Raw genomic sequence first — 12,254 nt, forward strand, 5'->3', positions numbered from 1 at the left:
ATTTTATGATAGAGAATTCAAAATTGTGTTTAGATTTTTAAAATTGTGAAAATTTGAGCAATAAGATCCATTCACTGGACTGAGAAAATTTTGATCTTATTTATTTAAAATCCTCTCAAGTTTTTATTAACTTACAAATTTTCAGTTCCAAGGCCTGTATCATTTCCTTTATATTATGCTCAGCACACCACCACCCAAGTGTAGGCATAACACGTTCCTGATAGTGAAAAATACCTGGGCATCATGGGGCAGAATTACTAAGAGATGTTATAGAAATCTCATTTCCTGGATATTTATTAAATTGCTTTTTACATCTGTTCTGTGAAAGCTGAAATCTAGTCTGAGTTCTGAATTTCTGATATATAATGAAATTGGATATAAATTTCAAATGTGTTACTTTCATTAAAATTCTGAAAGTGTCCCCTGAATTGAGGATGTATGTGCAAGTACGAAGTTAAATTTAAAACTGTACCTGGTGGGATGAAAGGGGCTTCTTCCATGTTGTCACTTCCTGTTGGCTTCCCATCGATATACTACCTATTCCACAGATTCTTTCATTTCTAGTATGCTAACACATATTTTATGCATCTGTTTCTTGGTGTGGATATGATTTCTAGACAACATTTTGATTTTTTTCTCCAGTCACTATTTATATATAATGGAGAGGATAAATGCAAAATTTTCATGTTTAAAAAAAATCTATGGAAGTTACAAGTTGGAGACGTTCCCTCTGGTTTCAGACCATCTAAGTACTGGAAGGGTATTTATATATGCCTGTTGTTTGTTTCTACCTGGAAGTATGATGAAATGTAATTAAAAAACCAGAAACAAGAATATAGGTCACAGATCAAAAATGGATGTTTACTCAGTTAACCTGAAATGAACTTTGGATCCTCTCATTCCAACAACACAGCTGTGGTTAATTGTCCAGAATCCTTGCACTCAGTATGTCCCTGAAGAAACACCACCACCCATTATCTGCCCCCACCCTCCAAACACACACACACCACCCAGGAAAGTAACCAAGCTTCTGAATATACAACTTTTATTTGTAAATCCACATTTTTTAGCTTAGAGACACTTATATTTTGTAGAAGACTTTTTTTTTTCCACCTTACAATATTTAGACTGGCCCCAAATCAGGGAGAGTGTCCTTGGACTGTACCCATAATAGAATTTGACTTAATGCTTATGAAAATTCCTGTGATAGGCCTCAGCATGAAATATAGTCATCATAGTTAGTTTCAAAGTTCAAATGCCAGTTTCTATTAACATGTACCTACAGAGCAGGGCAGGACAGTTATTGTTGCTAATGACAGAAAAATATCAAGGGAAGTAAGAGCCTCTGCTGCAGGAGTAGGTGGTTCAGCTCTATCCCTGTTACTTACCTCATTTAAGAAATACTGACCAGAAGCATTACAGTAAGAGATAAATAAAAGTCGTGCTTAGCATTTGAGAAGCAAAAAGTACCCTTTATTAAAGGAGAAAGTTTTCATATATGGTCATAGGAATTTGCCATTCAAATTGGGGTATTGGTGACTAGTCACATGTTTAAAACTGATGAATAGTGAAAGGAAGTATCTCTTTAAAGACAAGAACAAAAGAAAGGAATACTGTGTAACACCAACTGGAGGAAAAAAAGCTGAGTAGGAAGAAATATGGACGCCGTTTCCTTTAAAGAGTCAGCATAGAATTTATAGTCTGCCATTTCCTTTAAGAATGGAGATTTCTATAACAAAGCAAGAAAAATGAAATAGTTGAATATTATAAACTGGTCACAGTGACACTTGTAGAAAATATCAGAAGTAGTAGTAAATGAGAAAATGCCAAAAATGTACCGATCTCAGAGGCTAGAATACCCTTTCCTCACCTATTTGCCTGAAGAGCTTTCAGTTCATCCTTCAAGTCCCATCTCCAACGTCACTGCCTCTGGGAAGCCACTGCTGATACTGCCAAGCAGCACCTAGTGCATCTTTTGTACTCCCTGGCGCCTCACCCTTGGCTCCATGGCAACATTTACCATCTTTTCAGGATCATTTACACTTCTGCTGCCTCCTCTCTCTCGTCAGGTCCACAATGATTATAATTTGTTTTTCTTTGTATTCCTTGTGTCTGGCAAAGGGAAGAGGCGTTTATCCATTTAATTAAGATTTACTACGATGTTTTATGTAGAGGCAATCGAGTCTGCATGTGTTTTGAATAATACATAAAAACCAATGAGACACTTCTGCTAAGTGCAGATAAAAAGCTTGGTTATTACATATAAAACAAACATAGGAAAATTCTGACAGGTAACGAAGACACACAGGCTAGGGACCTTGGGACCCAAAGAATAACCATGTCATACATTCCCTAGTTTTCTTGGTAGCTCATATATCCCAGATTTGGAGCTGAAGAAGTGAGCAACCTGGAAACACCAAGTATAGACAGAAAGAAGCCTCAAGAAAGGCCTCTAGCCAAAGGAACAGAAGAGGGAGGAAACAGTAACTGCTGCACTCCAGCCAAACACTACAGAAAAGACCACGATCCCATCTATATCAGCAGAGACAGAGTATGGAGCCTAGACTTCCACCCTTGCCAGGCTGTGAACAGGCGCCCCAAGTGCCCTGTAGGGTGATGCTAGAGAAGGCTGAGTAGGGAACTGGTAATTTCATCTCCACTTGGTGACAATAAAACTTTCCTTACCACCCCTGTCCAGTGTCCATGAAGACTATGTCAGGGTAGTAACAGGGCGTCCTGCACATCCCAGCCGGGGAGGCATCAATGGAGACCACGTGCAGAGCTGAATTCCCACCATGTCCAGTAACAAGGGGCCTTTCTTACCCCAAGTGTCAATGGAGGCTGAATAGGGAACCTGAACTCTAACATGCCTGTCAGTAACGAGGCAGAGTCCTCACTTCCCCTGCTAGGGTGATGTTCAGAGAAACTCTGCTAAAAACAGGTGGTTTAACTGTAACGTAATACCTGAAATATCCATGTTTCAATTTAAAATCATTCATCACACCAAAAACCAGGACAATCTTTTTAAATGAAAAAAGACAATAGATGCCAACATAAAGATGACACACGTCAGGATTATCTGACAAGGATTTTATAGCAGCCATCATAAAAATGCTTCATTGAGCAATTATGAACATTCTTGAAACAAATGAGAAAACACAGAGTCTCAGCAGAGAGCTAAAAAAAATCTCAGCAAAGAATTAAAAGATACAAAGAAAAACCAAATGGAAATTTTAGAAATAAAAAAATACAATAACTGAAATAAAAAAAATTCAATAGATGGACTCAACAGCAGAATGGATTACACAGAGAAAGAATTAGTGAACTTGGAGATAGAACAATAGAAATTATTCCATTTGAACAACAGAGAAAAAAGAAAAAAGAATTTAAATAAAAAATAATGTACAGAGTTTCAGAGATCTATGGGACTAAACAGAAAGCAATGTAACTTCCTAAATTATTAAATAATTTTTGGGTGCACATTGTATTATCTAAAAGCCTTTGTGGCCCTGAGGCAGTTGAAGAATGACTATCATATGAAAGACAAATACAAATATTCGGTGTACTAATAGAATACCTAAATTAGACCCAAGTAGCCTAGAAATGAATGTAGCTTTTGAAGGTTCACAGGTAGGCACAAAAGAATATAGTCTATGCAGTGGAGAATCAAGTCCATTTATCATGACCACCAAGAAGATATGAAGTGAGGGTAACATGTTGTCTTCAAATCTATGGAGCTTCAAAATGAGCAGTCAGGACAATATAGCTCTCCTGCAAGTGGGGTCATGTTTGTGCACAGAGGAAAACATTCCTACCCTCGCAATGAAAAATGCCACCTTGCATGTACTGGCAAGTTCTCTGAAATTTCACCAAGATAAGACATTTTAATAGTCTAAAAGAACCATGTTGAGAGCTGTTTTCAACCTATGTTAATTACCAGGGAGCAGGATGGGAGTATTTTTGTTTTTCAGTACAAATGTAGTATAAAATTTTATAACAGGTCGATATACTCAATTCATAGATATTCTCTCAAAGTTTAACTTGTTAGAGTCATTAAATCTGAAGAAGCCATCACAATAAAAGACATAACACAGGATTACATATTTTGGCTTTTGAGGACCTCAGAAATATTTGTTTCCATTGATTTTTTTTTTTTTTTGATTAAAACTAAAATGAAATTCCAAAATCACTTTTAAAAGATCCAAGAATCACTTTAAAAATCTTGTGAGGCTACTAACATAACATGGATTATTCCAATCCTATTCATTAGTCTGGTGTTTGTCAGCTCCATAGAAGTTTACTAATGATAATAAGATTCAAATATCTGGTGTCCAGACAACGTTCACAGGCTACTTCTGTCCTTAAGAGAAGTAGAAGAGCAGTTTTAGGTTTGGTCTGTCTTTATTCCCAAATTTGAACAACTCTTACATGTTCAAACTTGTGCGAGACTCAATAGGAACACATTTCTGCTGCTATGCTGAGGCCACCAGTTTCCCTGAGATGATCGTATCACAGAGGATTCCCAGTTCTAACTCCGGTCGACAGTTTCCAAACAATGCAATAGTGTGAATAGAGGACTGTATAAAATAGAAGTTTCTTTCAAAAAGATATATGGTGTGCTTTTGGAATAAAAAAATATCAGTCTTCTTGGTTAAAGGTTGGCAAATGTGTTTTTAACTTTAAAATGTCTGAAATTGGCTCTTTTCTTTCTTGATAGAAGCTGAGTCCAGTGATGTGTTCAACATCTGTGATCCGAGCTCTGTGTAACTTCAACAACTCTTCAACCCATGAGGATTCATGCTTCCCGTGCTATGAGGGTGGGAAATAAAGAAAAATCGTCACTGGAGGACAGTCAGTTCACTTACCCTACAAGCTCCCCATCGCCCCTATTTTAATCAGCTATGGCACTTTGGCTCTTAAGTTTCAGATATCATAAGATTTGTTAGGCATAATCCTTGCTCTTGTAACTCACTATCTAATATATATCGTATATGTTTCCTTAATAAAATGTATCAAATTTGGGGAAAGGAAAGTGTACCTGGAACAGATGCTCATTTACTGCATTCGTGCAGGAAACTTCAGTTGCGTAGGGTTAAAAAATGTTGGAAAACAGAAGCAACATGGCATGGTGGAAAGCATATGGGAATTAGTATGAAGAATCTTGGACTCAAGTCCTGGTCCTATCAAGTAAACTGAGGCAAGTTATTTCACATCTGAATCCTGATTCCCTTATCTGAACCCTCCTTACAAGGTTTTGTCTTGAGGATCCAATGTAATGATGTGTGCAAATGCACTATACAAACACTAGTTCTTTTGAGCATCAGTGATATACATAATTGCAATGAAGAAAGGGTTTGGGGGAAGTGATAAAACAATTTCATTTTTGGTAAGGTAGTGAAGTCTTAGCTGATATAAAATTAAAAAAGAATTAAAGGCATATACTCTGGCACATGGAAGCAGAGGTGGTAGCTGACACAGGTAATAGAGATGGAAATCATATATCCATGTGTTAGCGTAAATTTTTCTGAAAAAAGCTACTGGACGAGGTTAGATGAAGAAACCACTGACTGGTTGGTGGGCTATGATTGTACTTGAAAGACATCCTTCAATAGTTTCTTTTACCCTTGGAACACTTTTAGTTGGAAATGATAAATACAGACTTCACATAAAAGGGGAACAGACCAATAATTTCCATTTTTCCATTACCCTCCTATCATCTACTTAATACTACTTAATGCTGCTGCCCCACAGTCTCCTTCTCTGCAGCTGTCCTCATCTTTGCTCTCACGGGAATGGCCCTGGCTCAGTAGACTACTTGGCCAGAAGGTATTTGTCATCTGTTCCAACATTTACAAAAACAGATTAAAAAAAAATACATGCAAAGAATCTGTTTTCTCAGGCCAATATCCAGCTAACCCTTAGTTACTACTTCAGAAATGAAACAGAAGGAATCACTAAGTATGTGTGATATACTTTCAAATAATCCTCTTCCTGATTGATGTCCAATATTTAGTGTCTTCTAGGTATACTGTCATTGTCAAATTTGATTAAATGTTTCTATTTAGGATATCTATACAATAGCTTTTGGAATGGTAGAGATGGAAAAAAGAACTCAACACTGAACTCATGGCATTTAATATGATTTTGGTCAATGAGGTATAAGCCTAAGAGTGTTGCTGCCTTCTTTTGGGGGGCAAGACCCAGATATAATATTTAGAGAAGCCATCTTTAGCCCACATGGGCCACATGATAAGGACAGTGGCACAGAAAGACAGGTCTGGGTCTCTAATGGTGCTACTGACCAATGTGGTGTCCTAAGACTGTCTATGTTTGGACTTTCTGTGACAATTATCTGGGTTCTCTGTTATTTGCTGTAGAACACTACGTGATAGCTTAATGAAAATTTAATCTCTCAAAGGAGATAAAGCAACAAAGAAGGAAATATTTGGTATGTGTCCAAAGCCACCCCACTACTGACCAGTTACCAGAGTTAGACGCTCAACAGGCACCCAAATAATTAAAATCTCTTTGTTCTGCACATAATTCTGAAGCATAAGTAAAAAATAGCTTAATGAGAAATATGTTCTATGAAGACTGGTTAATTAATTCTGTAAGTTGATCAGAGAAACAATTAAAGAGAGACATATCTTCATTAATGTTAATGAATGATACACAGGAAGACAGTATACTAGATCAGGGACGGCCCATGGGTCACTGTCCTGCACTCCTGGAACCCTCGCAGAGACCACATCACTGTTTTGTTCAGTGATGTCCTCAGTATCTACAGTACCTGGCGACAAAAATTTATTAAAGGGATGAATGGCTGGATCAAAGCAGGGATAAAAGAATGAACGAAGGGATACACAGGTGAGTGACCACAGCACTCCTTCCTGCCAAGCTCACATTGGGCCTCAAGTCCCTTTTGACCATAGGACTCCAGGTGTTCACCACCTACCCACTGAGGCTGATAGGAAAGCCAAATTTACTTGCCAACTTAGGTCTAGACTTACATTGTGTAACTTAGGTGGACAAGAAAAGAAAAAAAAAAGGGAAAAAAACAACTAAGGAAGTACTCTGAAAGAAAAACATTTGCTTACCGCAAGGAAAAACTTAAAAATTGCTAAAATTTTAATGCAGTCTTGATATTCAAAGACTAGAGTTTAGCTATTTAAAATTTTGGGCAAATAATATAAAACAATTATTTCCAAACTCTGGAATGATAATTGAATAAGAAAAGATAATTAGGGACAAACATATGATTTTTATAATAAAGTGATATATAGAAAATTAATTTGAAATGTTGTCTAATCGCAACTTAAAGACTAGTTTACAAAGTACTGATACTTTTGGAATTATAAATCCAGTTTTGAAACAAGAGTAAATTCACATTTCAAATACACCTAGAATTAGTGGCTAAATCATACAAGGTCACCAGGTTTTTACATTTTGATCTGATTTTTAGTATTTTTAACAGACAAGAGTGGTCTTCTCCAAAGATATGTCATCTTAGAGGATCATCAATTTCAGGCCATCCTATAATTTCAAAGTATATGTATATTCAAGTTATGTTTTCTTCCACAGTAATGTTAGATGTAAGACACAAACACAAACATACTTGTATTTATATTTTCAATGTTTAAGGTAAGTTAACAAAGGCTACTTACCACACAGCTCTCACTGTTATCAGTCCTGTGAGGCAAAATGAAAGCTAAGGTATCTAAGTTTTCACACTGTGAGGAAGTCTGTGATGTGTTTTTACAACTTGTTAGTACAATGAAGAAGTGAGTTGGAATCAGAATTTCTTGATTACGGATGGGTCTGCTGTTTCTGTAAAATATGGCAATATTCACTTTAAGAAAGAAATAACTGTATTCTTTTTAATGAATACTTCAGCAAAGCATGTTTAATACATCTAAAAATAAAATTCAAATGATTAATTGTATTATAAGAAGTTAGTAATCATATCTCAACATATTCTGCCAGATTGAGAGAGAATAAGAATTGGAATACAGTGAGATAAACACAACCCAAATAACTTTTATTTTCTATACATATTTAATGAACTTTGGAAGTTTTAAACATTCAACCATAACACACTGGAATTGAGGCATTAATGAAAAAAATATCATCTTTGAATACCTACAACCAAAATTCTAAAGCATTATTATTAGTCTTTTAAACTCTATGAAGTTGTGGACAAAAAATGGACAGAGAAAGAACTGGTTTGGGATTTTCTTTTTATTCCATCCCCTTTAGAGAAGCCATGTTGCTGTGGCTTCTTTGCTTTAACTAGATTTCCTTTCCTATCCCAATAACCTTATCACTATTCTTTTAATTGCAGCATATTTTTAAAGATGTCCCAAGTAACAGCTCTGCCTCATCTTAACTCTTCTATTTCCTTTGGTCTCAAAGCTAGGTTTGTTTATTATTCAAAAAAATCTTGTAATCATAATTATTATTTTAATAAAGATCAACCAGTTTCTAAAATGTTCTCCTCTCTCCTTTATGAAAACAGCTCCACTGATGGCTTTCTCAAGATGGTCACTCTATTATTGCCCTCCATCCAGAGTTGGGTAAAAGCTGTGACATTCACCCAAGACCTACATTGGTCACTCTATTATTTCTCTCCATCAGAGATGGGTAAAACTGTGGCATTCACCCAAGACCTACACTTGGACACTTCAGCTTTATAACCCTGTTGATTCCTTGACTCAAGATGCCTATAGCTACACCATATGGTTCTTTATCTTCTAACTAGCAGCATGTTAATTGAGACACTTTCTTAGCCAAACATGGAGATTTTAAACGCTGATGTCACCTTCTTAACATATGGCAGAGTTCACTACTTAATCTGACTTCAAAAATTGCTCATCTGAGCTGAGTGGTGGAGAAACACTACTTCTTTCACCTAAAAAGTATTCTAATGAACACTGCGTGAAACATCCAAACTAATCAGATATAGCAGGGGGCTTCCAGCGTATTCTGAAATGTCACATACATAAACCTGAATACTGTCAGAGAGAAAAGGTTCTGATGACTCATCTGAATGGTAATCCCACTTGATAGCTGCTGTTAAGAGTAAATGAAATATGTTCTTACTGCTTCAGAATCTCTGCGGAATCATAACGTCCATCATAATCAGAGTCAAACACAGGACCGCTGACAACATTGACGCCATTTCTTTCTTCAGCGTACTGTTGTAGGAGGGTGCCATGAAAGTAGCGCCATATAACTGAAACAAGAAGGAAGACAGTGTAGTTTCAAAAGAACAAGAAGCCATGCTGTCATGTGAAATAAATCAACAGATGATTCAGAATTAGCATTTGTAATAATCAGAGATAAAGTCAAGTTTGGCTTTGGTCTTAGTGTGAGGTCAAAAATTCATTGTTCAGCTTTGGCCTTTGGAAGGACTATTAATAGACAAATATTGAATTCAACTCTATTTCAGCCATCCTTGAACTTGTGCATCATCACGAACTTTTGGTCACATATCATAATTAAGCATTAAAAAAAAAAGTCAGAAACAAGGCAGGTTATTCAGATGTATTGTTAATATCTGAATATTCCCTGTGAAATAGTCACAAGTATTCTAGATGTAAATTAGAGCAAAAATCTCCTTGTATGCTCTATATTTAAAAACCCCATGTCACTTGACGTGTAAATGTATATTTATTCTTGTAAAAGCCAAATGCTTCAATAATTAATAATATAAAAATCTATTCATTTTAAGATCAAAAACAATTATCAGGAACTTCCAAACAGTTAAATAGGGAAACAGACTAAAAGTTAATATTAGTGGACTATATTAGCTACATAAGAACATTACATACTTTTTCTACCAAAAATGTTTATAAACACTTAAATACAAAGCACATAATAGATATGGGAATGTATCGTAACTTTAATACATGAAGAATTTTTTGTATACTGGAATTCTCAAAGTCAAACAAACCTATAAGAATGTATTTGATGTTTTGTCATTTAAGTTAAGAGCCTCAGTCTTATACATATAAATTATAGCTATAATACACAGAAATTCATTAAAACAAAATACAGGGTTCAAATTTTTTACCTTGAAAACTCTGGTACATTGGCACTACATTAGTAGTAAGCAATGCTTCAGAATGTATTTCACTCGAACCTTTGTTTAGTTCTACAAAAAACATAAATAAATAAATAAAAAGGACATTCTTCACAAATAACATTAGAAACCATACTTTCTTATTGGGGGACTTTAAAAAAGTATTACCCTAAACCCATAAAACTTTCCCAGGTACTGATTCAAAGGGAAATACAATGTGTTTTGATCAAGTCCCTCAACAAAATAACATATTTAGATCTTTTGTTTTTCAAAATAAATTTACCAAAGAAACAAAAACATTAATAAGAAGGTCCCACATTAAACATATTCAAACTTTACCTTATTTGCCTTATTTCAACTAAAGTGTATCATGTTGACAATATTCTTTCCTTAAACTCTTTCACAGTGAAAAGAAAAAAGAGAATATCTGGCTTCAGAACAACACCTACAACCCAGAAAAAACATCACAGGATGTCTGCCTGGAGATGCTGTACAAGGCTTCTTTGTATGGATTTTCAGCTTGGACCTCATCTATTTTTATAACGCAATAGCCAAATTCTGACTTTAGACACTTACTCCAGCAACTGGACTGGATATTGAAGGTATTTGAGCACCTGGAGCCTTTTGATTTCTGCCTTATTAGGGTGGCCTCAAAATGTGTTCTCATTAACAAATTTGTCACTTTAAAAAACAGAACATTTAACTTCAAAAAAAAGCTTGTATTGGTGAAAAAACAAGCACACTTAGGTTCTACCTTTACCTAATTCTTTGACAAATTACAGTTTTCTTTTTAAACCATAAAATGGTATCTCCTTCCTAAGAACCCTGATGCATCCATCTGATCTGACTGAGTTTTATCAAATCCAGTTTAAAAGAAATGCAGAAAAGTGAAGACTATCCTATGTAATGTCTGCACTAAATCAACTACCCTTCAAACAGAAGTAAAAAGTTTTCTGAAACTCAAGTTTCAGACCTAGCTTTAAAATGTTCCTAAGTAGTTATATTTCTTATTCACAATTTTCATCAATAAATAAACAAAATGACGTACATTGCCCCATAAAAAGAAAAGGAAAAGGAAGAGAGAAAGAGGACAGGGAAAAGGAAGGTACGGGAGAAAGAAACTTACGTGGTGGGGATAGGAATCCATAACTCAGTTTAGCATTATTTTTATAAAATGAACATTTATGGACAGGACTAAGAGAAATTCGAAGATCCTGGTAAAGGCAGTTGGAAAAGTCTTCTGTAGAGAAACTGTCCTGAAGAACAAAATGAAAAGAACCATTAGGTATCAGGTATATAGAAAAAAAGGTTGCTTTGTAAATAGTTAAAGGTAAACTACATCATAAAATTATGGAGCTCTAGCTGTCTGCTCATGTCTGTCACCCTTTTTCCATTTTTCTATTAGTGTATTCATCTTTTTTTCTAACTAAAATGCAAAACTCTTTACAATATGAAGGACATTAATCATCTGTCATATGCATGCAAATATTTTCCTACCATGCTGTATTAATTTTATTTATAATTTAGTTTTTATTCAATTTCTAACTTTTATATGGGGAATTGTATTTTAGAGATCTGAGACTATCTTCCATATTCAACTACACAACCAAAAGTTGGGGGGAGGGGGTAAAAATGCCACTGAATAGCAACGTAATATGAAAATCTCAGTAGTGATGACTCTGAAGTTTTGCAGTTTTTGATTACATATGAAAACTGAAAACTTAAACAATCAAAACACCATAATTGAAGTACTAAACAACAATGAATAGGATAGGACCCACAAAACATTGTGTAGAATGCTACATATTACAAAGTCAAGAAAAAAAAATGTTTACTGTGTTTGAATATAGTCTTCAAAACTTTTTTTTTTAAATCAAGCTGAAGGTAGAAATTTTATGTAAATATGTGAATGTGTGTGTATTTTTAAACACAGATTTACATTATATGCATATATATGTACATACTACATATACACATATATTGCTATCTTTTTATTTTGTAATCTCAGCGACATTAACAATAATTTTATTTTTAAAATCCAACTGAACTAAGTGCTCTCAAATACCCTGTCTATCCCTTAAAGGCATCTTACAGCTTGCCAAACATTTTCAGTTTCTGAAAATCTGCTCAGTCTAGTTTAAAACTTCAATTCTTGTATGGTGCCAGGTGGGTA

General features: G+C 35.1%; 1 protein-coding gene across 2 annotated transcripts in view; it reads right to left on the minus strand.

The window, feature by feature from the left end:
- Positions 1-1,027: 1,027 nt before the first annotated feature.
- Positions 1,028-12,254, minus strand: part of ENPP1 (ectonucleotide pyrophosphatase/phosphodiesterase 1) — a gene marked incomplete at its 5' end in the record, with an annotated part of 65,012 nt that continues 53,785 nt past the window's right edge. For both annotated transcript variants that reach the window (XM_081038181.1, XM_081038182.1), the window contains 5 exons: positions 1,028-4,809; positions 7,665-7,827; positions 9,100-9,232; positions 10,073-10,153; positions 11,208-11,337. In XM_081038181.1, the coding sequence (XP_080894307.1) occupies positions 4,639-4,809; positions 7,665-7,827; positions 9,100-9,232; positions 10,073-10,153; positions 11,208-11,337 (678 nt within the window). In that variant the 3' untranslated portion in view covers positions 1,028-4,638. The remainder of the gene's footprint in view (positions 4,810-7,664; positions 7,828-9,099; positions 9,233-10,072; positions 10,154-11,207; positions 11,338-12,254) is intronic.

Source organism: Rhinolophus hipposideros (assembly GCF_964194185.1).
Source record: "Rhinolophus hipposideros genome assembly, chromosome: 3".
NCBI lineage: Eukaryota > Metazoa > Chordata > Mammalia > Chiroptera > Rhinolophidae > Rhinolophus > Rhinolophus hipposideros.